At 40.4% G+C, this 26942-nt stretch overlaps 1 protein-coding gene across 1 annotated transcript in view; it reads left to right on the top strand.

Annotated features, from left to right (window-relative positions):
* The window catches only part of MYO16 (myosin XVI), a 435081-nt gene that overhangs the window by 163009 nt on the left and 245130 nt on the right, over positions 1-26942 (top strand). Inside the window, exons 13-15 of the mRNA XM_035003781.1 lie at positions 411-516; positions 7597-7714; positions 20054-20201. Of these exons, the coding sequence (XP_034859672.1) occupies positions 411-516; positions 7597-7714; positions 20054-20201 (372 nt within the window). The remainder of the gene's footprint in view (positions 1-410; positions 517-7596; positions 7715-20053; positions 20202-26942) is intronic.

The following is a 26942-nucleotide window of genomic DNA, read 5'->3' as shown; positions in this document are numbered from 1 at the left end:
ACCTCACTTACCTTCATTTACAAAGCTGAGGACAAGTAGTCATTGTTTTTCTTTTCAGCCTGACCCCTTTCTACTGTAATTCACCTACGTGTGTGGTTCTACCCTGTGAGGCATTGGATGGCAGACTCGCACCCCATTGATATGATGTCCCAGCATTTAGAGATGTTGGCGTTAAATTCACATGTCTTCCCAGCATCTAGAACACCATAGGGCATGTGACATAGGACATATGTACTAAATATTTCGGTGAACCAATCAAAGGGAAGAGTGAGATGATACCATACATGCATTAAAGGTTCTGTCATTCCCTCACCATCTTTGTGTCTGAGGATTACCTCTGCTCATTGGATCGTTTACTACATTCTCCAAAACAGTATAAACTTAGGTTTTCTCTCTCTGTTTTCTTTTAGTGGAGAAAGAGGATCGGGCAAGTCTGAAGCCAGCAAACAAATAATGAGACACCTCATCTGCAGGTCTGGCTCCAGCAGACCCATGTTTGATTCCAAATTTAAACATGTAAGTTTCTTGTTTGGGTTGGAGAATATGTTGAGTCAAGAAACCTGTAGTTTACAAATAAAAGGAGATATCATAGTAAGACCATAGTTTGACCATAAATTGGTCGAAGTTTGTAGAAACAAAGGAAAAAAAAGATTGGTGCAAATTAATGCTGCTCAAGTGAAGGTTTATTTTTTTGTACATATTTTCAAATACTTTGAACATACCCTTTTTATATTTGCTCAGAACAGTTGGATTGAAAACATATAATATACTTAGATTGTTGTTGTTCACCTAAAAAGTGCCACTTTGGTGTGTAGATTCCTTTGAGGGATTTGGCCCGATAAGCACCTCTTTTTGGGGGATCACTGAGAGCTGATAATAAAGTTTCAATGTATTTAAAAGAATTGATAACAGGAAATGTTAATGACATTGATGGGCAGGTAATATACCTTCACCCCCAATATTGATTTTTTTGACATACAACATTGTGTTAGTCTTAGGCATGCAACATAGTGATTGGATATGTGTATGGATTACAAAATGATCACCACAGTAAGTTTAATTAACATACATCACTACACATAGTTAAATTCTTTTGTCTTGTGCTGAGAACTTTGAAGTTTTGCTCGCTTAGCATCTTTCAAACACACAGAGCAGTGTTGCTCACCGTGGTCACCATGCTGTGCGTTAGATCTACAGGACTTACTTATCTTATAACTGGGACTTTGTGCCTTTTGACTCCCTTTGCCCAGTTTAGAACTGATTTTAAGTTACATTCAGTAACACTTGCTTCTCATCGTGTTCCTTCATCCACCTAAAATATTGTCAGGATTCAAGGAGGAACCAGAAAGGCCTCTGAGCAGCTAAGATAAAGGTCAGAAAAACTCAGAAATTTTACCCAAGGACACACCTGCAGGTGCTTGTCTCTTGCTCTTGCACGGTTCTGTTAAGTTTGGTTAGCAGGTTTTCCCTGGCACAGTAGACTGGAGGAACCGACTCGGGAACTGCTAGAAAGATCCTGCAATGAGCGCTTGGGAACCCCCAGGGGGTGGGAACAGACAGAGAGAGATGATCAATAACCAATCAGGAAAATGGTCAGAACTCAGCAGTGTGCTACTCTGGGAGTCTCCATCTGTAGGGCTAACCCTCCAATTTCATCATTTTATAGGAAATAACTAGAATAATCCAAGTACGTGATGATTGTTCTCTTACATGCACCCCATTACTTGAGGGGCCGTGGGTCCTACACTCTGCGCTTGCTTGTGCTCAGTGGTCCCAGGGCTTGGTCCCTTCCGTGTGTGTCACGCTCTGTCCTAACCCCACCTGACCCCTTTCTTACCGTGTAGACTCCTGCCCGACAGCCTTCCTGGACATCCTACAGTGTGCCCCTAAGACATGGCCAGACCTGAATGCATGGGCTCGCACATTTCTCCAGCATTTCCTCCCAGGTCACCCATCAAATGCACAATCACTTTCTCATTTCCACGCTGGAAACTGGCTTTCACTTTGAGGCCAGCCCCTCCGGGCTTCCCCCAGGATCACAGTATCCCATCAGTCACACCAGCTGCTGTTTTCTTGTCCAGCCCCCTAGAGGTTCCCCCCTGTTCCCTTAATCTTGCCAAAGCCACCTCTGAACGCACATCCCCCCTAACTGGGCCATGGGACCCCTGTCACTTAGTCATTTATTCAACAGTAACCTTAAGTGGCTGCCATGTGCATGTCCCTTGAATTCAGAGACACCATCTTAGAGCCTGCCACATAGTAGGAGATCGGTTTCCAGGTAGCAGAGGAATGAGGGCAGGCATAGGGTACCCGTAAGTATTCCTGGCACACCTGAGATACAGTTGATTATCCCAAGTTACCTAAATTGATGTACTTTAATAATAGCAAGTTAACTTAATGTGGATACACCATTTGTATGTCTTCAGGACCCTGTAAATTTTGCTGCGTGTGTGTGAGGATACACACCATCGGCCGTGTTGCCCCGGCACCCTCTCTCTCGGTGTGCATTTCACAGTGAGGTTTGGCAGGTGCACGCCTTGCCCCTCTAGAATCTCTCCTACACAAAACTTGCTGTGCACACATTTCATTCGGCAATTTGATATTTGGAGATGTCTGATGACATTGGAATAAAAACAGTTGCTGTTAGTTTAGATTATTCCCTAAAATGGTACCCTCTGAAAGTTCAAACGTTGAAGATCTAGAAACCCATCGCCCTGAGAGAATTGTGCTATTTGTGTTTGGTTTTCTGTCCCTGCCCTTTTGACTTGTAGCTGCAGGCCAGAGTTATTTCTGCCATGGTGGTGTTCACGAGGGAATATTCTGGACATTTTAGTACGCGATTCCTCATTTAGAAATGAGAGGGACTTCTATTTAATCGATGGATCAATGTAATTTCCTCATATTTTCTACTTTTGAAAAAGAGGTCCTTAAAAAATTAAATCTGCTCTTCTGGATTCCCAAACCTATGCCTGTTCTGGAGATTTTTCTCTTTGTGAAGAATGTACAGTCAATCAGTTCTGCAGCATATCTCTGGTGACATACGTGCTCATTAATGACTCTAATTCATAACCATTCATTAAGCTCAAACTATATACTGAGAACCTGCATAATTCTACCGCACAGCTCAAAATAATTTAATATTTTGGGTCGAACTGGGTAGAATAGCATAAATTATCTTTCTTCAGATGTTGTCAGATACGTACTACTGATACATAAGAATTCGAGAATTTATAGAACAACGTGGTTATAAAATAGACTTAGGTTAACTAATAGAATGATGGGATCTGTTGGCCTAATTATACTGGCAAGGAACAGTAGTCTTCAATGTAAATTTAGACTAAAGCAATCATTTATTAAAATGATCCTTTGTGAAAGAGCAGGCTGCATAATTTCTAAACTGCATTCTAGATTATGTAAATTGGCTTTGCATTTTAGCTTAAGTGAATACATACTAAGTTGCATTTCTTTAGCTAGATATAACTCTTCCAAATCAGCATCTGGGAATCAATATTATGATATCCATGCAAATTTCAAGTACAACTATTTCTAATTCACGTGTTTGTTTTATTCATAAATCCTAAAATAAGTGATTTCTAGTCTTGTGAAATAATATTGCCCAGGATTGAGTATGGCTTAAACTTCATGTCAATTATGCTTTTTTTTTGTTGTTTCTCTCTAAATTACAATCCTCATGAATATTGTTTGGTGTCCAAAGCATTCCTGAAAATTACCCAGTCCATTTTTGCACAGTGCCCAAGTATACGTGTGGGAATTAAATACAAGTGTTGGATAAACTTCTGAATTGACTGTAAATCTTTATAACATCATAGGGGTTCAGTGAAATTTTATACATTCCAGAGATGGGCCCGTACTTCCTGCATGAAAGAAAAGTCTGATTAAGGAGATGAGTGCCTAAGAGCATCCTTGATGGTGGAGCCTTCAGTAGAAGGCTTGAAGTTCAGCGCAAGGTGGGGTGAAAGGAAGCTTCGTTAGGTGACCCCTGAAAGGAGAGACGTGGGTGAGCTGAATAGGAAAGCCATTCAGCCCAGACCCTATGGTGCAACATCGCTCTGAGGCTCTGCACCAGCAGGTGCGGTGCGCGAGGCTGCCCCATGGGGCCGCGTGTGCGATGAACACCCACAGGGCGTCTCCACTGGGGATGCTGGCTGCCTCTAGCCCACACGGTTTTGCCCTGGTCTTAGGATACTGCGAGAGAAAATCAGTTATTGGAGGTTATTCTGATCAGCAGTTTCTGAAGAAGAGTGAAGGAAGGGTGGGGACATGAAAGGCGTAGTGGGGTGGCCGTCAGCAGAGAATCCTGTAAGCTGAGGCGTAGACAGTGTTTTCCTTGTGGTTTCCATTGATGACCTAATTAAAGATTATTATCTGGAGCGTGGGGAGCAAAAGGACAAAGTGAAGAGGTTTGGGGGCAAGTTGGCTGTTGATAATCCCTCCTGACCCGTAAGCAGCGCTCTCCGCCGGGGGCACAGAGGGGAAGAGGGGGATCCGGGTGGGGTCTGGAAGGCCAGGGAGAGCCTGGCTCCGAGTCCCAGACATGATTTGTAATATTTTCACGCCGGCCACACATGTATTATCAAGAGACACTCGGCCGTCATGTTCCTGCATCTTAATCTTATACTTCAGTTGTCCTACTTCAAACGTCTACGGAGGTTTACATTCTGCCCTCGCAGTGGGCTTCCAAGTTCAATGGGTTTGAACTCCATCACCGTGGAGGTGTCTTGATACCCCTGTACAATTTCAGAACAGCTAAGATCAGTGAAGAAGGCTGCCGTTTTTAACCCTCATATCTGAATTTCAAACTGGAGAAGCAGGGGATTTTCTGTGGCAATAGGTTTATTGGAACATAAAAATCATGTGTTGGGGGAAAAACCAACTGCCTGGTGCTTTTCACTAATTCTGGCCCAGATGACTTTCAAATTGGAGGAACATTCAGTTCCATTTAAATTGCTTAAATAAACATTTATTGAGTAACTGCTTTTACAGAGCAGAGTGATGGGGTCCACTTGGTTAAGCCATTGTTTTTTTTTGAGGAAGCCACAGATTATTACTCTCAGAAAATACCGTACGTTAACTACTGCCAAAATAGGAGTGCATAACTTCTAGAGACACGGCTATTAGGCTTTGGAAGAAAAAAACATACAATTGTAAATAGAAAAAAATCTTACCACTAAAATTTAAATTGGGGACTACTTAGGAAATATTTACTTACTTCCCTTTTCTATATTTTTATTTAAAGCTTGGTGTTATGCAACGTTCTCATTATTTTCTTTCAAAGTTAAGGTGAGCAATGAACAATACCAGTTGTGGTTTTTTTTGGGGGGGTTTTTTTTGGTATTTCTCTTAACACATTGTTATTTAGTGCCACCTATTGGCCAAAGGGATAATTAAAGATAAAAAATGTTATTCCGGTATAACCCAAATCTGAAGCTTGAATTATGGATCAACAGAGCATAGTGCAAGATTGCCGTATGAGCTCTTGCATTTTGTTCAGTGGGTTTAGCTTCCTATAGTTTGAAGCCTTCTGTGTCCTTGCTGTGGTTCTAGCTGTCACGGCCTGTCACCCAGTGAGGAAGCACATCTTATTTCGCAGAGAGATTGCCTGGGTTCAAATCCCAGCTCCACTATCTCCAAGCTCTCAACCTTGGGGAAGTTATGTAAGCTCTCATTTCCTTTTCTACAAAACGGAGACACTGTTGTGAGCATTAAAAGAAATATAGGCATAAATGTACATACACATGTATATCTATGTGTACAGAGTATACATAATTTTGTATATAACTTCATTTATATTATATATGTTATATATAAAAAACTTTAGAATAATGCTTGACACAGAATAAATTTTGCTACTATTAACAAAAATAAAACTAATCGTTGTTAAACTTTGTTGGATGCATACCATGTACCAGGCACGAAGCTGAGAACTTCATACAGCTGACATTGATGAGCACTAAAGGAGTTATACCTGTGTTAAAATAAAGGAGAATGTGGTTCTGGGAATTCATGACACTGGCTTAATGTCATATAATTTGTTACTAGCAGAGCTGGAATGTGGGGGCAGCTCCTTCTCACTCCAAAGCCCACGTATTGAACCGTTACCCTATATATCCTGTTTGAGCACATGTTATTCTTTATCTTTTATGTCTCTTTTCTATAATAACAAACCAGTTTATTTTCAGATATAGCACCAAAATAGCTAGAAGCCAGAATACTTTAAAAAAATTCATTCTAATCCTTGTTATGAATTTTTAAATGATTATTAAATGTAATTTACGTGTTGAAAATGTGATTTACTTACACTATTAATTCCACAATATATTTCTTTAATATTGAACTATTGGAAAAGAAGCAGAAAGCAGGACCTTTAAAAATACTATTTCAAATTATTTTTCAGAATATATATCTGCGGTCATTACTATCGATTCACTGTTATGATCTTTAAAATTAGGTTATTACAAAGAGACCTAAATCCTGGGCTTTCCTTAAAGATTCAACATGTTTCCTTCAAAAGTTCAAAAGTTCAAAAACCAATCTTTTGGTATTTTACTATTACCACAACTTTTAGCACTTGGGATTTGTGATTAGAATCAAAGTATTGTTTTGTAATCTTTCAAGATATAAAATACTTCCAGGTGAACCAAATACCCTAATAGGTCAGTATCCAGAAAGTAAAAAAGTAGCAGCAAAGTTTTTTTTTTTTTTAACTTAGAATAAAATTCTCAAAATTTACTATCACCGGAAATTATAAAGAAACCACTGTATCAATAAAGTAATGTGTTAGTGTGCTCCTCCTTGTGGCTGATGCAGGAACTGCATTTCACATCCATGACTTGAAAGATACAGAAAAATACTTTGAACCTTCCAGATTTTCACTTTCTGGAGAATTGCTTGGTCATCATCATCATCACAGCCACAATCGATTGTGATAAGAAATGGTGTTTTCTCCATAGTCAGGGTTTAAGGAAACATGTCAGGAAAGACTTCCAGATGCCAGGGTTGATCTGAAGATCTTTGTTAACAGCATCCTAAAGCCCTAACTCCCCCCTCTGAAAGAGAACACTGGTGGTGAGACACACCGAGTAAAACAGTTTCATCTAGAGCTCTTATTCCTGTTCTGTGGGAGAGAACAGGAGAGAACATGTAGAGGCTCGGGGTTGAAAGAGTGTGTGTGTCAATCCCCATTCAAAAGAAGGTTAGAAGCAAATGTCTAAGTTCATTTGTTTGTTTCAGAAGAAATTCTCACTATCGCTTCCATTAAATTTAATTCCTTCCCTCCAAAACCACAAAAGCATTTCTGCTGTCCTATTAAGTCTAAAAGCCTAAATAATATGTGTTGAGTTGTTTATGTTTGTGTGAAGAGATAGCAGAGCCAAGGGAAATCCTCTGTGTATCATGATCTTATTAAGTTTGAGGCAGAGGATACTAGTAGTTTGCTGTTGAAGAAAGTGTAAAAATTCAATATGGTATCATACAAACAACAGAGAGCCTCTTAGATAAGGGGATATTTCAGTATCTTTGCTATTATTCCCTTTATTTTGAAAAATGAGCTTAGTAAATGTTTCCATGTTGCTACAGGTCATGTGCATCTTGGAAGCCTTTGGACATGCCAAGACAACGCTTAATGATCTGTCCAGTTGCTTCATAAAATATTTTGAACTCCAGTTCTGCGAGAGGAAAAAACACCTAACTGGAGGTAAGAATAAAATTAAGAAAGGCAGATCTCAGGAGCTACCAGGAGAGGGCAGAGGAACCCCAAACGTGGCGGCAACAGGGACCATGCACATGGGTGCGTGTGTGTGCGCGCGCCTGAATGTGCGCACCTGAGATGCCAGGTTAGGAGTTCTAAAATTATTGTGAATTGAAAAATATTCAGAAATGTGAGGTGAACCTTTTCAAGATGATTATTGTATAAACTATATAATAGGGAACCAAACCAAAAATAACTGAAATGAATCCTAATTATTGAACAGAGAAATGACTCACATACTCAGTTAAAATAAATTATTACTTGAGTACATATAATTCCTTCATAAAACAGACATTGAAATCTATTTTAAATAAAGCTGAGTCTATGTTTTTAAAACGATTGAATTAAAACAAATCAAAACAACAAATAACCACCCAACTAAAGCCAAACAGAACTATTTTTTTTGTTGTTTAAATATTTAATGTGTACTTTATGAAAAGCCCTTATTTAAAATTCAGCTTATTTAGGGGCACCTGGGTGGCTCAGTCGGTTAAGCCTCTGACTCATTTCCGCTCAGGTCATGATCTCAGGGTCATGAGATTGAGCCCTGCTTCAGGTTCTTCTCAGTGGGGAGTCTACTAGAGATTTTCTTTCTCTCTCTCTCCCTCTGCCTCTCCCCCTGCTCATGCTCTCTCCCTCCCTCTCTCTTTCTCTCTCAAATAAGTAAATAAGTCTTTAAAAATTTTTTTTTAAATTAAAATTCAACTAATTTAGAATTCACTTGTGATTTTACGTCTTTCCAATCAAAACAGATTATCCATGCAAATTAATCATCTGAACAGAATTGTAGGTGGGGTGCCTAATGCACTTGGGAGAATCAAGTACTGTAGAAACTTTAATAACAGCTGTTAGCGCACAAATGATTGCTAAGTGTAATGATTTTAGACAGAGATCAATCTTATTTGATGTTTTCAAGTGCTCTTCAGGAAACAAAAGTTAGTTTTGACCCTAATTTAGATACAAAAAGCCTGTATTTTTGCAGTACGTGTTTGTCAAAATCCATTATTACTAAATGTAATCGGGTAAGAAAAAATGCATAAAAGGAGTCAGAGGAGATAATTTTCGATGTTGAAGTTAGCAGCTTAAATTCTGCAACAGGAAAGTTATGTTTTAAAAATCCCTGACTACGAGCTCTGTTGGAAGGTCCACTGTATCCTCCCTGATCACGAGGCCTTCCCAGCGACTTCCTGGTGAGGCCCCCATCCTCTCTCCCCCGCCGAGGGGGCGCTCCAGCAGCCGGAAGGTGCAGACCCCTCCGGCGCCCCTGACAGCCTCCACAGGACCTTTGCGGGGTTGTTCTAGAGAAGCTGCCTAACGCTCCACGTTTCCCAAGTCCACACAGGAAGCACCTGGTAACTGGTGACCGGGTTCCGATGCGCAGCGGAGTGACTGGATGGCACGGATTGTGCCCTGGCGCCCGTCAGCCTAGAAGAAAGACCCCATATGGGAATTCTGTCGAGTGCGGGAGCGTGTGAGACCCACTCTAACAAAACATCACAGGCTCGGTGGCTTGGAACAGAAGTCCAGATCAGCAGGACTGCGGTCTCTTGGATGTCTCTGGGGGGGAGTCCTTCCTTGCCTCTTGCAGCCTAGGTCAGGGGCTCCCTCGCCTTGGGGGTTCCCTGGCTGGTAGCTGTGGCACTCGGGTCTCTGCCTCACTTGTCACAGGTGCTGTCCCTGTGTCTCCCTCCTTATAAACACTGGTCACATCGGAGCAGGATCTGTCCTGCTCCAGTGTGACTTCATCTTGTCTAAAAAAAGTGTATTTTATGTTTTATTGGACACATACACGCTCATGCTGTTGTGTGAAGTGTTAGCTCATCAGTGCATTGGACTGTCCTGGGTCCGAGGCCCACCCAGTGCACCTATGACCTTGATCAAACCATGTGGACTCTCTAAGGTTGATTTGTAGAATGGAAAGGTGAGACCACAGAGACCAGGAAGAACAGGTGAATGAAGTAGGATGTGCAGGATAGCGGGGACCATGCCAGTCTAGACGCACTCGCCCTATGGCGTGACCTCATCTTAACGTGAGTACATCTGCAGGTTCCCTGCTCTCAAACACAATCACGTCCCCAGGTCCTCGGGTTAGGACTTAGGCATACCATCTGTGGGACACAGTCCAGCCCACCACAGAGAATAAGAATCTGTTGTGTTGTCTTGGCATCTCAAACAAGATGCACTGAGCACTAAAGGTGGCTACGGGCCAGTAGGATACCTTTGATAATCTCATCTGATATCCAGGCTCCTTTTCGGAAAGAAAAACAAATGAAATATTCATTTAACAAATTTTAAAGAGAGCTGAGTTATTCAAATGGGTCCCCTGGAAAAGGCTTTTGAATTTTAAGTGTTCACTAAAATAGTAAACCAAACCTGAGTAAGGTTTTTACACCTCAAGCTAGGTCAAGTAAATTTGGGTTACAGGTTGATTTTGTACTTCATGGTAGTCTAGAGTTTCCCTTAAATTATCAACTTTTGTAAAATAGTGATGATGGGTCTTTTTGGACGGGGAGTATTCTCTTACTAATTTTAAGGTTGAGAGATGTTGCCTGTTTCCTTTATGGATACTGTTGCTCATACTTTTATAACTTAGTGCCAGATGCCCAATCAGGGATGTAGCCACAGATTATAATAGAAAGTATGAGGCTCAGTTTTATGAAACACCAGCTATAGAAAAGTAGGGAGTGTTTCTTATTTTGAAGAAAATTTAATTAATAAAGAACATTCTAGTCTGGCTTTCAGCCCACTATTTCCCCCCATTTGATTACTTATTTAACAATATAATTACTCTGAGTCCCATGGTGTCAGCAGCCTCGGGATGGAGTAACGTCCAGAACATCTTACCATCACCCCATAGGTGAGTTTATAGTGTACAGATAGTAGGAAAACTCTGCCAGTGATGATTTGTTTTCACTCACCCAGTACACTTGGGACTTTGAGGTGATTTGCAGGTGTGGTTGTCTGAATCCCTAATGATTTATATTTTTCGTCTAAGAGTGTAGGGAGGTTTTCAGGGTGTGAGGTTCAAGTGCACTTGCGAAGTTAATGGCAAGGAGTATATTGGATGCCCTATTCCCAGTTCTTTCTCTTGTGATCAAGATCATATCTGGTCTTCTTAAGGTCCCTTAAAGTATAAGGTTGAGATTCATTGTAGAATATGTGCAATGTTTTGACATTCGATAGAGTAGTATCCTTTCAGTCTTGTCCCCAGAGGACCATTTTAATGTTTCTAAATCTTCAGATAAACGTGATAGAGGCCTCCGCAGTCTTTGGGAAAATAGGTCAAAGCGTTCTTCAGCAAGGGCGCCTGGCTCAGCACAGAGGGGCTCCCAGGCCGATCTCAGCATGGACGTTGGTGAATGTCCCTTGCCGCCTTCTCCCAACTAGAAAATTCAGCACCAGACCGGGCTCTCCTGTGCTCCTTTCAGCCTGTGTCACTCAACTGGAGAGAAACTACTTTTGAAGCTGAACCTTTCTCAGGCCTACGGCGGAGGCTACGAAAGGCTTGTGGCAGCTGCCCCTCACCCCGGAGGGGGCAGGCGGGGCTGTGACAGTGGTGGGGGGCCGGCGGTGCGAGTGCCACCCCCCACCCCTGCGCTCGGCTCAGCGAGCTGCAGGGGGCGCGGCGAGTCGCCCTGGTCGCCCCAGACCTCATTTGGCAGCTAGACGTTCAAAACCAGAGCGTTCCACCGACCCAAGGCAAACCCCACTCCCCACCGGATACTTTGTTGCGTGGTAACGTTGTCTCCTCTTCTGGGACATTGAGGATCGAAGAGGATGCTGGTCCGTGAACACTGATTGAAAGACTTTTGCAATTCACCACATCCCAGCAATAATTTGATAATCTTTGATAATCTCATCTGATATCCAGGCTCCTTTTCTGAAAGAAAAACAAAAGAAATATTCATTTAACAAATTTTAAAGAGAGCTGAGTTATTCAAATGGGTCCCCTGGAAAAGGCTTCTGAATTTTAAGTGTTCACTAAAATAGTAAACCAAAACAGATCCTAACTGTTTGATTGTGGGGTTGTACACTCATCATAATAACAAAATAAGCTGTGGTTTTGGAAAGTATCAGACTGTCTAATAGGAGGACTATTAGCTAAAACTTCCAAACTTTGGAGGCTGCTCTCCTGAAGTCTTTGTAGACTAAAGGTGACTTTTTAAAAAAAAATTTTGATTGTGTTATACTGAAATGAAGTCAGATTATTTTTCTGTTATGATTTCTTTTGAAATTAGCTTTTACATATTTCTAATGCTTTCTTCTGCATGGTTCGTATAAATTAATATTTTCTTTACAATATATTGTTTGGTTTCACTTTGATGTACTTCCCAGTTCCCCTTAAAGTCTACTTCTTCTCATTTTGCTGATCGTTCTAACCCTCTTCCCCTGTCCTGTCGTTGGTAATTTATATCCCTGCATAAACCAGTATGACTGTTTGCATGTTGGGATGTGTCCGGGCTGGGCTCTCCCGGGACTCACCGGTCTGTGGGCTCAGGTGAGTCACTGCAAGACAAGTCAGATATGCTGGCCCATTCCTGCCTCACCCCATTTCTTTTCTTTCTTTCTTTCCTTCTTTCTTTCTTTCTTTCTTTCTTTCTTTCTTTCTTTCTTTCTTTCTTTCTTTCTTTCTTTCTTTCTTTCTTCCTTCCTTCCTTCCTTCCTTCCTTCCTTCCTTCCTTCCTTCCTTCCTTCCTTCCTTCCTTCCTTTCTTCTTTCTTTCCTTCCTTCCTGCTTTCTTTTTCTTTCTTTCTTCTTCTTTCTTTCTTTTTCTTTCTCTTTCTTTCTTTCTTTCTTTCTTTCTTTCTTTCTTTCTTTCTTTCTTTTCTTTCTTTCTCTTCCTTCCTTCCTTCCTCCCTTCCTTCCTTCCTTCCTTCCTTCCTTCCTTCCTTCCTTCCTTTCTTTCTTTCATGTTCAGTTAGCCAGTATATAGTACATAGTAAGTTTTTGTCGTAGTGTTCAATGATTCATCAGTTGCTTATAACACCCAACATGTGTCCTCCTTAATACCCATCACCTGGCTACCCCATCCCCCCAACCCCTCCCTTCTGTAACCCTCAGTTTGTTTCCTGGAGTCCGTAGTCTCTCATGGTGTGTCCCCCTCTCTGATTTACCCCCCTTCAGTCTTCCTTTCCTTCCCCTGTGGTCCTCCATGCTATTCCTTATGTTCCACATATGAGTGAAACCGTATGATAACTGTCTTTCTCTGCTTGACTTATTTCACTTAGCATAATCCCCTCTAGTTCCATCCATGTTGATGCAAATGTTGGGTATTCATCCTTTCTGATGGCTGAGTAATATTCCACTGTATATATGAACCACATCTTCTTTATCCATTCATCTGTTGAAGGGCATCTCGGCTCCTTCCACAGTTTGGCTATTGTGGACATTGTGGACATACCCCTTTTCTGACACCCCCCTTCGGTATTCCTGGCCGTGTCTCTGGACCTGGTGCTACTGCCCAGTGGTCTCTCATCCTGGACCCCTTGGGTGGCCCACCGGTCAGAATGTCCTCTGGTTTAATGAGCTGAGGACAGCCCTTCCTCTCTGGGCACTGGAGGCCCCCCACTGAGGTTCTGTGTTCCCATGTTTTCTGAATTTAGCCCTGGTTGGAACACCCTACCCTCCAAAAGACAAACCAAACCCACTTTGTGGTGTTTAGACTAGTATTTTTTTTTCTAAGTCATTGCCTCATTTACATACATAAATGTTAATTAAGAAGATAGCATAGTCTGTAGCTCAGTGGAAATGGAAATCACCCATTGCTGTCAGGCTATGATTATGCCTCAATTATTCTCCTCTCAATCCACAGAGCCTTTTGCTGGCCTCATCAAAATGTCAAGCCCAGGACCAGCTCCCTGTTCTTTCAGACTACAGCCCTCACAGCCCACTGCACCCGAGTCCTCCCCGACCTCCCACTTCACCCCGCCCCACCCGCTCCACATTCTCCAGCCTCACTGGACTTTTTAAGTTCCTTGGTATATGAGGCCAAGGCTTGGTTTTCCCTCTTGGCTGCCTGGAGGAGGCTTGCCTGCTCCTGGAATGGGCAGGCTGCTCTCACTGTACTGGGTTCAGTTCAGGTCACTTCTTCAGAGAAATCCCTCTTTCTTCCCCAAACCACTCTTTCTAAGGTGACTTCTGGATCCCAGCTCTGTTCACTCCAGGTCTGTCTCCTTTCTTATTTCTTCCACAGCATTTGTCAAAATCTGAAAGTGTCCTTTTCATGATTTGTCAGGTCAGTTGCTGTCTGTGTCTCCTATTAGGCTATAAGCCAGTTGGCGGTGCAGATCCAGTCTGCCAGCATAGAGTAGAGTGGGCACTCGCTAAGTATTTGTTGGATTGATGAGTCTAAGGAATGTATGTAAAGCGTCAATAAAATGAGGCAGCCATTCTTCATGTCAGGGAGGAAATTGTATAAAGCCATCATGAACTTGTTCATGTCCACAAAGAACACATATTATTGGGAGTGCAAGTAGATAAGGAAAGCTATCAATATTTAACTCGACTTTTTAAAAAAATTAGATCCAGTTCCTCTTCGTAACGACAGTTTGTGTATGGTAAGAATAGAACCATTTTCTGCCTCCTTAGCGCCCACTCTTTCCCCTGGGGATTGGTAAAGTGGAAGTGTGTGCAGAGGGAGGTGGGCACAGAGTCTGCATGTGGGAATTGAGACTACTTGGCTCCTGTCTTATCTGTACCCTAAAGATGCCCACGTCTATTTAAGCGGAAACTGAAATTTACTAACAATCAGAAATGTCTCCCAATAAATATGCCAAGGCTATGTTATATACTTGGGAAACTTAACCTTACAGTTAAGGCAGATGGGATGGAAAATCTATTAGGGCTTTTGCTTGTGTGTGGTTTTTGTTTGTTTGTTTGTTTTTAAACAAACCAGATGTCATCTTCCTCTTCATTATTAGCATCATCAATTATCCTTAGTATTGTACTCTCATTTGGACATTTTTTAAAAGCTTCAGAGTGCTTTAAATGATCTTGTCTCCTTTGAGGAGCAGCATCTTTTAGTGGTGATAAGCCAGTTGGGTTTCAACATGAAAAGGCTGACAATAGAATTTAAATGAGGCCAACATCTGAAAAGCCCCAGCTCAGAGCCTTATACACAGAAAGGTGCGTTGAATGGTAGTCCCTTCCTCTTGGAGGCCAGAGGAAGCCTGGGACCTTTCTATCTCTTCACCCCCACATTAGTATGGGGACATAGAAGTTAAGAGGAATGTGGAAATTGTCAATGTCAGATTCAGGACCAGGAGCCACACTTGGGATCCTAGTTGAGGCACTTTTCCTCATACCACTCCTTGTGTTAATCTGGAATAATGAAGTCAAAGAAAATGCATAAGGGTGAAAGAGAATATTTGGATATATTAATTCAGCAACAGTGTGCTTTTAGGTGATTGCCAATTGAAGACATGATGGGGCTCTCTGGGAAGAGATCCTAACTGGTCATGATTTATAACTAGAAGGGTGGGGCAGGTGACAGTGAGTGCTGGAAGTTTCTGGAATTCAATGGGAAGGGCAAGGAGGGTAGGTATTTGTCTTTCTTGAAGGAGAGGAGATTTATTTCCTCCATTTTCTTTTATAATTTAAGAAAAATTAGTATAGCTCTGTAAAATACTTTTACTGCATATTATGTTCTATATAATCTGCAAACATGTATGTCTTTACAGTACCAAACTTTCTGAGCAACATATTCATATGTAGATTTCTGGAAAGATAGAGGATCACAGGTATATTTCTAGTCAGGGATATTACTGAAGTAAAACATCTTTTAAAGCATTCGGGTCTTGAGAAGTCAAAAAAAAAAACCAAAAACCCAGCAAGAAGGTTTTTTCTGTGTGTGGACATTTACATGAATGAGTCAAATCTCCTTAACCCCATACCTATCATTTTCCTTCCTTTATTTCAGTGTCATTTCAGACACAACAAAAAGGCTGGTATTTTCTCCATTTGGAAGAATATTAGGGTCTCATAGAAATTTGAATTTTTGGTTGTTTTGTGTTTTCCTCTAGCTATAAAGCCCCTTTAAGATATATATATATATATGTCTTTTTTTTTTTTTTTCAAACTCCTACTGATCAGAATCCTGCTAACCCACAGCAATTTTATTCACTGCGGGAGATGAGCTAACTGGGATGATTACTAATTACACTGTTTTTGAATTTAGATTAAAGGTACTGAAGTCACTCTATGATGTGGAATTGGATTAGTTTTGAATGCTACTCTAAACAAAGCTTGTACGTTGGCTGGGACAAATGGGCATCAGCCTCTTATCTGAATACAGAAGCAGGGTGGTCAGGAGACATCTGTTCAGCTCTCCATTCCCTCTTGATGCTTCTGTAGTTGACAACTAAAAAATAATGGGAAGGAACAATTATGGCAGTTTATTTCCTATGTGATTTTAGAAATATCCTTTCCAGCAGGGCTAATATTATTAATACTACATGGAAAATGTTTTCAGCAAATAATTTGCTTAAGAAAGAAAAAAAGAGAGGAAAGAAAGTGTAGTAGTTAAGACCTCTCCTTGAAATTATCTCCTGATTTAACACTCAAGGAGAGATGGGAAAGAAACTACGCTACCCCATTCTAATTTTAGCATCACCTTTGGACAACTAATTAAAGGGATATTTTGAAAGAGACTTTCTTTATGCACTTATGACAACTTTTCTAAAAGGTTTCTAAAAAAACAACTTTTCTAAGTAGGGAGTGTTAATTTTGAGGTCTTGGGTTTTTTTTTTTTTTTTCTTTTTTTGCACTAATAATCATGATGACAGGCTGGATTGACCACTTAATGAACTTTACCAGAGGGAGAGCCCGTATGAGTGGTTCCATTTGTTCAAGTAGATTTGCTCTGTAAAACCCAAACTAGGAGACCTCACATTTTTGCTTTTGGAGGCAGGACTCTAGAATAATTATCAGCAGACTTATTACGCAGGATGATGTTTCTAGTTCAAATGTAGGGTATAATTACATCCATTTGACTTCCTAAGAACTGCCTCCTTTTGATAAAAAAAAAAATATATATATATATATATATATTGACCTTGGATCCTTACTTTGGAGTGGGAAACTACAGTAATTCACAGTTGCATTTGAAATTGGAATGCTTAATTGTTTACTGGCTGTTCATAATGATAAGAATAAACCTAAATTCAAATAAAAAATACTCCAGAAAAACGAGAATTTTCAGCCCGCCAAACATGTAGCCATAAATGTTGATTGATAGTAATTTCTGTATTACCAGTCCTATCTCTGAAGCAAAATCAGGCTTGTGATTCCCATCCTATATCCTTTTGTCATTGTTCAGCTTCTGTGAAATAAAATGTCAACAACATGTCCTCATGACATGGGTTATTTTTGTTTGTATTTTTGTAATGTTTAAAGACAGAAACCCCAAATGAGAGATATTACTCTCTACTGTACATGTGAGGTCACGACAAACCACAAGATGGCTAAACACTCTTCACGCTGGGCATGCACTACTTTATAAACACATCACCTGCCTTACTACTTAATTGGGATGTAAACCTTATTATCGAGGCATCTCTTTCATTATCTACTACCAGGCTATAAACCATGAGTTGGCTCCTTTTTTATGATTTCAATATAGGTCTTGAAATTTTCCTAATATACCTTCTATATATTAAATTGCATCTGCATAAATTCAAGTCATGTTTGCCTTTCCTGCAGTGGGTTGCTGCCAGTGTTTGCAGCAGTGAGAGACTATTGTCTATGTTTTTGGTCTTTGTACAGTGTGGCTCTACACAATTCTGATCTGGTTGATAGCAATACTTGCTAGGGGGCCTACAGCAGAACACTTTATAATCAATGTATATATATATATATATACCATAGCAATATGATTTGTGCTTTCAAATTGTAAGACAATAATGAAGAAAATTCTAAAACTTTTTTGGGTGCTTTTGTTATACCCAAGGACGTGTTTTGCGTCAGATTATATTGTGCACAAAAGTTCCATGTTTTCAGCATTGTACTGGAAGTCCTAGCTAATGCAGTAAGACAAGAAAAAAATATGTATATATACAGATTGGGAAGAAAGAAGTAAAACTGTCTTTGTTCACAGATGACATGATTATCTCTGTAGAAATTTGGAAAGAATCACACCAACAAAAATCTCCTGGAACTAGTAAGCCAACAAGGTTGCAGGATACATGTTTAATATGCAAAAGTCAATTGCTTTCCTATATATCAGCAATGAACAATTGGAATTTGACATTAAAAACACAATATTATTTCCACTACCACCAAAAAATGAACTATGTAGGTATAAATCTAACAAAATATTTATAAGATCTTTATGAGGAAAACTATAAAACTCCGATAAAAAAATCAAAGAAGATCTAAATAGATGGAGAGATATTCAATGTTCATGGATAGGAAGGCTCAATATCGTTAAGACATCAGTTTTTCTCAATTTGATCTATAGGTTCAACACAATCCTAATAGAAATCCCAGCAAGTTACTTTGTGGATATGGACATAAAGTTTATATGGAGACTTAAAAGATCCAGAATAGCCAATGCAACATTTAAAGAGAAGAACAGAGTTGGAGGACTGGTGTTACCCAACTTCAAGACTTATTCTAAAGCTGCAGGAATCAAGACAGGGTGGTATTGGTGAAGAATAGACAAAATAGAGCAATGGACAGGATAGAGAGCTCAGAAACAGACCCACATAAATGTAGTTAACTGGTCTTTAACAAAGGAACAAAAGTAATTCAATGGAGAAATGATAGGCATTTCAACAAGCATAACATCCACATGCAAAAAAAAAAAAAAGACTTTAAATGGATCAAAAATCTAAATGTAAAAACAAAACTGTAAAACTTTTTAAAAGATAATATTAGATAAATTGTTAGGTGACCTTATGTTTGGCAGTGCCTTTTTAATACAACACTAAAAACACAATCCATGAAAGAAAGAATTGATAAGCTGGACTTCATTAAAGTTAAAAATGACTGTTCTGTGAAAGACTGTTAGGAGAATGAAATGATGAGCTGCAGATAAGGAGAAAATATTGGCAAAAAAACACATCTGATAAAGGACTGTTAGCTAAAATGTGCAATGAACTCTTAGTACTCAGCAATAGGAAAACAAACAACCCACTTTAAAAAATGGTTAAAATATCTAGACACCTCACCAAAGAAGATACACAAATGGAAAATAAATAAGCATATGAAAAGATGCTCCACATTATAGGTCATCTAGGAAATGTGAGTTAAGACAAAAATGAAATACCACTGCAAACTTATTAGAATGTCTGAAATCCAAAACACTTAAAACTCTAACTACTAGCTAATGGATGTGGATTGACAGGAACTCTGGTTAATTGCTGGTGGGGATGCAAAATGGTGCAGCCACTTTGGAAGACAGTTTGGTGGTATTTTACAAAGCTAAACATAGTCTTACCATACGATCTACGAATCACACTCCTTGGTATTTACCCAACTGAGTTGAAAACTTATGTCCACACATAATGTGGATACAAATGTTTATAGCAGCTTTATTCATAATTGCAAAAACTGTCAGCAACCAAGATGTCCTCTAATAGGTGAGTAGATAAATAAGCTATAGTACGTTCCTATGATGGACTAATATTCACTGATATAGGAAATGAGCTATCAAGCCATGAAAAGACAAAGACGGCCCTTAAATATATATTCTTGAATGAAAGAACCTGAAACAATTACAACCTGAACAGTTTACGTACTGTATGATTCTAACGGTACAACATTCTGGGAAAGGTAAATCTACAGAGACAGTAAAAAGAGCAGTGGGTGTCAGGGGTTAGGGAGGGAGGAAGGGAGAAATAGTGGAGCATGGGATTTCTAGGGCAATTAGACAACTCTGTATGATACTATGCTGGTGGATACGTGGTGTTATGAGTTTCTTAAAACCCATAGAGTGTACAACACAGAGCGAACACCAACATACACTTACAGACTTTAGTTAATAATGAAGTATCAATATTGGCTCAGCAGTTTTAACAAATTTACTACAGTAACGCAAGATGTTAATAAAGGGGAAACTGTCCGTTGGGGAGGAAAGAGGGTACAATGGGGCTCTCAGGATTTTCTGCTAAATTTTTCTGCAAACCTAAAAACTGCTCTAAACAATAAAGCCGATTGATATTTTTCAAAAGGTCTGTATTTGAAAACGGCTGCATTATCATCTCTTGCAATTAGTTTGTGTAAATTTATGGAAATGAAACTAGTAATGCCATTTAACAGGATCACATTTTTTTTTTCCTTAACCAGCCAGAATTTATACATATATGCTCGAGAAATCCAGACTTGTTTCACAACCTGTTGGCCAGAGCAATTTTCTCATTTTCTACTTGTTGATGGATGGGTTATCTGCTGAAGAAAAATACGGACTTCACCTTAATAATTTATGTGCGCACCGGTAAGTGACTGCATATTTTCTATGTAGTAATTCTGTCTTCAAGTTGTGATGGCATTTTAGCAGTCTTAAATTTTCTTCTTATTTTTCAGAGAAGAAGTGGTGAGTCAAAGAGAATAATTGGGCACTGTTAGGTTACAACCTTTGGGGTAACAGGATTGTAACAGTTTAATTGAATGTTGAGGTGTGCACATGTATTTGTGTGTTTGTATTATGTTTCTGTTTTCCTAGTTTTCAGATCAGATTTAAATAATTAGTATATGTATGAACTTTATATTCCTTTGGGTATTTTGGATATAACATTAGTTATGCATTCCTAATCTTTGGTAGTCTTTTGAAATAATGGGAAATATTATTTGGCAATCATTATTCATTAGTAACAGATGAAATTGCATGATGGATGAAGACAAACCACACACATAAACTGGAGAGCTGGATTTTCTGCACCGGAGGCAGAGACATTTGCTAGAAGGCAGACTCATTGGTCATGGGATGGGATAGGAGTGAGGGAGATGTAAAGGTAGGGAGCTGAGGCATGTCTTCACATTGTGCGCATTTCCACCACCTGCCTGATCCGAGGCGTCTCCCCATGAAGATTGGTCCAGATTTGGATCAGGATGAGAAGGAAACAGTGAGGAGGGTAAGCCCCATTCAGGAGAGAAGCAGGTGGGAGAAAGGAGCAAGAGAGCTCACTGGTAAATCCATGGCTGGGCAGAGGCACTGGGCTCAAAGCGATAGGGATTTATTTCAGATACCTGTTACCACCTGATTAGTAGTTTATTGGGTGTTCGTTATTGGATTCAAGAAGAATGGTGTGTGTTTTCATCATTGTTGAGAAATCTTGTGAGAAGAGTTAAAGAATGCTTGGAGAGGAAGGGCATGGCCTGAGGACCCCTCTTGAGGGTGAAGGTAGAGAAGTCTACGGGGCAGAGAAGCCAGTGTGAGAGCTGAGGGACTTTGGGGGGGCGATGGGGTCTCAAGGGCGCTGAGCTCCTGGGTTGGAGAGGCATGGGGTTGGAGAGGCATGGGGCAGCCTTTACCGTGGCGACTGCCATGAGGTGTTCCTGACGCTGGGGCACAGGGGCCAGGCAGAGGGATGAGTTGTCCCTATTCTAACTCACGCCGACGATATTAACCACTCATTGCATTTCTTTGAAGATATGATGTCCAGGAGTAGAGGTACAATGTGTCATGTCGAAAGGGGAAGAGTAGTCAAGAGGTTAAGGACTCAGCAAAGTTGTGTTTTATTTAAAGTGAGAGACTTTGGTGTTTGCTGTGCTCCCAAACAGCAGAAATTCCGAAGCTAAAGAAAACACGAGTATTAGAGCATGGGAGCTCAGGTAAAAGTCGTAAAAAAAGAAGAGAAAAAAATGGAAATATTAAGTTCCTAGGGCACTAGAAATGTTTTTATCAAATCCCCTCATTTTGTAAAGGAGGAAATCAAACCCAGAACCATGAAGAAGCTTGCGCCAAAGGGAATATGGGCCATAACAGCCGTGCTAAAAACCCATTCCCTGGAATTAGCTTTTGTTTTGCCACATTGAGCATCTCCAGGGGGAGACATTCTCCCTGGGAAGAAGAGCATCAGATTGGAAACCCCGGGTCAGGTGTCCAGGAGTAGGCGCACGAGAAAAAAGTCCCATGGATTTCTGCATTCCTAGTCTTGCTTACAAGCAAAAACTCAACGTTGATAGCAGATAATTGGTTTGGGGGGTGCATCTCTGTGTATTTGCACAGTGCACTTGGCATTTCCGACATGGACCACTGAAGAGTGAAGGACCATAATCTAATCTACCATGCAAAGAAACCGTCTAACTTCTGGGTTTGAGGTTTGGACCCGCCTCTCCAAGTGTGTGAGTGTGGGGGAGAAAACAAGCTTTTCTTTATTGAGGTCCAGTTCCAGCATTCATCTCTCTTTGCTAAAGAGAGTTTGGAATCACTCAGGCTATTTAGAAAGTCAAACAGCCAGGGGTTGCTTTGTGAGAAGCTCCAACAGGAAAGAACTCAGCAAAATCATGAATCATTCAATTCCCTTGAACAAAGAGGTTATTTTATTAAAATGTATTGTAAATATCTAATGGGAACAAAACAACATTCCTCAATAAAAATACATACCACAACCCCAGATTCATAAAAATATCAATCAGAACATTTGTACAATGAGAATTGCACAGGCATAATGTTTTTTGATAATAAAACAAGCTGTTTTGCAAGTTACAGTGCATTATATAGCATACTATTTTTGTGGTTTGTGCTGTGTGGGTCTTCTCGCTTTTTACAGTGTGGTGGCGAGTATTTGTCTGATATATGAGTTGAGGTTGGGGTCTAATCTTTATCTGGTAATGATGTGCCTTAAGGACCATAATTTTTAAAATTGTTTGGCTTGTTTGCAGTCAGCAGTATAAATCTCAACTTGCTCACTTTCTAACTTTTCACAAATCAGTGGCCCTTCCAGGTTCCTCCTAAAAATCAGCACTTGATAGGTCTGGGAAAAATCACTACGTGGACACATACTATTGTGAAGAGCACTGTTGCTACCATCACTATCTGATTTTCTTTAAAAAGGCACCTATGTATCTATTAAGTACACCATCTGAATATGCCTTTGCTTTTTCAATGCTCATTCCACAGTGCAACTTGTACTGAAATGTTGAGGAGGTATGTTTAGTCTTAAGGCAAATGCTACAAAGAATTGCAAGCCTGCTTCCTCCAAATGCACCTTTTTTCCTCTTCATTATTAACAACCCATTACCTGCGTGAAACATGAAGAACACATGGAACAGTAACTGGGAGCTGGAGACCTACTCAGTATCCATCCTCTGTTCTTATATAATTGAATTCCAAGGAGAAGGAAACATTGCTGGAGCTGATGCTTTAGAATTAAAGCTACGGAAGTGTTTTTTTTTTTTTTTTTTTAAACTTTGACTCCGTTTTTGGAACTAAAAGTTTTCAGAGTCTCACATGAAAATTTATGGAGGTTTATTTCAGTGTTAAATGCACCTAAAAATACTTTCCTGCTTGTAAAATTGGAAGGATACCTAGAACAAGCAGATAGCACTCTGGCTTAACTATGGAACATAAATGGTACAGACATGAGTTCCTATAGCTGAATCTGCATGAAAACAATATTTATAACACTTTGCCTAAGGATCTTTCTGTACAGATTGTTAAAACAACAACAATGGTGACAAGGAAAACAAGTCTTAACATTTTAAGCAGTGGAAATAAGATTGCGTTCATCAAGAACTCCCACTAGATGGCGCACTCTCCACAGGGTCAGGAGCCCAGAAGGGGGGGGGGGAAAGCTCCTCACTTAAGGTTTCTTTTTTATTTATGGTTCTTCCTATGATTTACTTCTTCTTTTCCTGGCTGTTTGTTTTTCAAGTTCTATTTCAAATTCCTTTGTACAGAATAAATATAGTCTGTGTTCGTGGGAATTGAGCTTTAATGAAAGTTAGAAATAGTCATTAATTGCTGATCTTCAACCTCATTTAAACAGCTTTTATGGGTTTAGTCCCAGAACAGCTGGACTCTGAAAAGCAAAGAAGTTATTCCTAATCTTCCTCCCTACTGATGAGCGATGGGAATGATTGTGATGCTGCATAGTAACATTTTCAGAAAAGGTCAGATTTTGAATTATAAGCTGAAAGCAAGCAATGGTTGACTCAGAGCGTGTGACCTGTTTCTAACCTTGCGTGTTAGTGAAAGGAAACTCTGACTCATCGAGTATTTGAACTTGTGATTCCTGCCTGGGAGTACACCTGTCGCAGTAGACGCTCTGACAATTAACTCTAAGTGAGAGTTTATTTTTTTTTGCTAAGGATTTATTATGTACATTTGACTTCATCTGAGAAAGTCTGGCATAATTAAAAGATAGTTAAGGGTCAACTTAAATATTATTTGAGGATGAGTCTTCTGGGTTTTGTGATACATAACAGATTTATTTGGCCACGTAGTTTAGGCAAGCAAATCTTGAAGGTGCTCCCAAGGCAAAATTTCAAGATAAGAAGAACCAAAATTGTTTTCTACCAGACTGTATTATTAGTTATATATTTTTTTAAAGATTTTATTTATTTATTTGAGAGAGAGAGTGAGCGCGTGAGAGAGGGAACACAAGCAGGGGGAGAGGAAGAAGCAGACTCACCACCTAGCAGGGAGGCCGATGCGGGGCTCGATCTCAAGACCCTGGGATCATGACCTGAGCCGAAGGCAGATGCTTAACGACTGAGCCACCCAAGCGTCCCTATTATTAGTTATCTAAATAATATTCACAGTTGTAGTACATACAGCTTAGGGAGCAGCCCCCGTCAGGTTCTAGACCTTGTCCTCGTGTCATCTTCCTTGTCTCTTTGAGTCCTCACCTGGAACTGAGCGGAGGGTGCAGGACCCCATCCACATTGGATAGACCAGGCCATGAAGACAGAGAGGTCAACCAGGTGTCAGATTTGAGTCCAAGTCCTACTGACTTTTAGCTTTAACCCTGTATTGTGTCCTATAAATTGACAACCACTGCCTTTGTAACTTTGTGTCAAGGACATTTTTAAGGAAAATGAAAGTGAAAGCACAAGGTCAGTGTTTGTGTACATTTTTTTTTTTTTTATTTAAAATTAGTTAAACAAAACTAACTTAGGGCATTGTAGACCTTGTCACCTCTACCAGAGAAAACAATTCTGGGTTGCTTCTTTATCAAGTAGCATAATTAAAATTTTAAGCCATAAGAGATGGCATTATCCTAGCTGAAGGTTATAATATTGGAAATATAGAAAGGGTTGGGTCACCTCTGTGAATGGTCAGGCGAATTCCACTTGTGGAAAGCCAACAGCGAGGGGTCAGGGGCAGGGGTTTCTTCCTTCTTTTTATTCTTGAGTGATGTGTACCCAAAAGAGGAGAGAGGGGGGGAAAAACACGCGCACACAGATATCAGGCACCGTGCTCTACCCCTTTAGTCTTCGGAACCCTACGGGGAGTTATGAATATTCTAAATTGTTTTTATAATAAGTCTGAAGCACAGAAATGTAACTTAAGGACATTTAGCTGGTAAGTGTAGTAAATGAAAGAGACAGATTCCAAACCCAGGTGTGTGTGGCCTCGAATTTGCTGTTCATTAGAACTCTTTGCAAGTGTCGTATACCCAACACTAACACATTTAAGAAAGGAAGAAGAAAAGAAAAAGAGGGAGATTGAGAGGATCGCAGAACTCACTGGAAAATAAGAAGTGGTGTTCCCACACGCACAACTAGATCGTCTCTCAGTCTCTGCCTCCCTCTCTCTCTCTCACATCTGTTTTATTTGCATGTGTTTTGGAACATGGAGAAAAATGTGACACACACATCCCTCACCTTCCACGTTTTAGGAACCCTGGGGAGGAAGCAGGAGTTCCTATTTTCTGTCTCCTAGGGGCCACCTTGGCAGCCCGGCTCAGGTCTCAGGCTGACCCGAGCCCCGGAGTCAAGGGGAAAGGGTGGACGATAGGAGCTGTTTAACCACAGAGGCGGACAGGGAAGCTGGGCACCAACAAGCAGCCGCAGGAAGCCCATGATGCTTCAGCTGCCAGGCTGGTCCCCCGCCGCCCAGAGGAGTGTCAGCCCCAGCGTCAGGACACAGGTGTCAGGAACCCGGGCAGCAGGCCCAGCTCTGCCCCCGCTGAGTGACTGTGGTCCAGCTTACCCTGTGGATTTTCTAGCTAGCAGTTCCAAATAGCTACCCATATGCAAGACCATTGATTATGCAAACATATTTCGGAAGGCCTGCAAATAGAAACTGTAAGGCATTGCCATATAATTTCTGTTTTATGTGTATTTCCCCCAAAATATTTTGGGGGGTTAAAGGTTAAAACAACACTATGAGGGGCGCCCGGGTGGCCCAGTTGGTTGAGCATCGGACTCTTGGTTTCCACTTGGGTCATGATCTCGTGGTTGAGGGATCAAGCCCTGTGTTGGTGTCTGGGCTCAGTGTGGAGTCTGCTTGAGGTTCTCTCTCTCCCTCTCCCTCTGCCCCTGCCCCCTGCTTGCGCTCGCTCTCTAAAATAAAATAAATAAATAAAATCTTAAAAAAAACCCAACATTATGATCCACCCAATCCACAATGTTATTAAGTAGTTTGTGTATGAGAATTTTGATGTCTGAATATACCTCAAAAGTTCAGATTTCTACTTTAAGTCAGTGATGTGTGTTACATGCTGGGCATCTGTTGTTTCTGTTGATGGTACCCTTATGGTTACCATTGTGATACTTCCCAAATTAATAAAAGCCATCACTGACTGAACACCTGCCACAGATTTTTCTCTTTGTTCCGGAAAATTGTGGAAGGTTATAACTGATCTCCCCATGTTGTGGACGGGGTGCCTGAGAACTGTGGGTACTTGGTTAACCAGCGTGGGGTGGAGGTGATGTTTGAACTCTGACCTGTTCAGTTCTCCATTACTTAAATCAACAGTTTTGAAATTATGCCATACCTGAATTTGCATCACAGTTAACATTTAGTGCCTCTACGAGAGTGAGAAAACCATTTGCTAAATTCAACTTTGTAATTCCTTTTTCTTCTGCAGATTTTTGAAACTAATAGCATGGTCAAAATTTTGAGGGTGCATTCACACGTATAAACAAACATGCGTACCTCTATGGACAGGCACGAAGACCAACAAGAAACTACTTTTAAGACTGTATTATATGGTCCACTGACATTAAGTCCCAGACACTGTGATCAGTAATTGCTTGTATTATTTCATTTAATTCTTTTAGCAGT

Source organism: Mirounga leonina, unplaced genomic scaffold (genome assembly GCF_011800145.1).
Source record: "Mirounga leonina isolate KUSES-001 unplaced genomic scaffold, KU_Mleo_1.0 Mir_127, whole genome shotgun sequence".
NCBI classification, from domain to species: Eukaryota; Metazoa; Chordata; class Mammalia; order Carnivora; family Phocidae; genus Mirounga; species Mirounga leonina.
The sequence above is the reverse complement of the archived record's forward strand: the minus strand, read 5'-3'. Positions and strand labels throughout refer to the sequence as shown.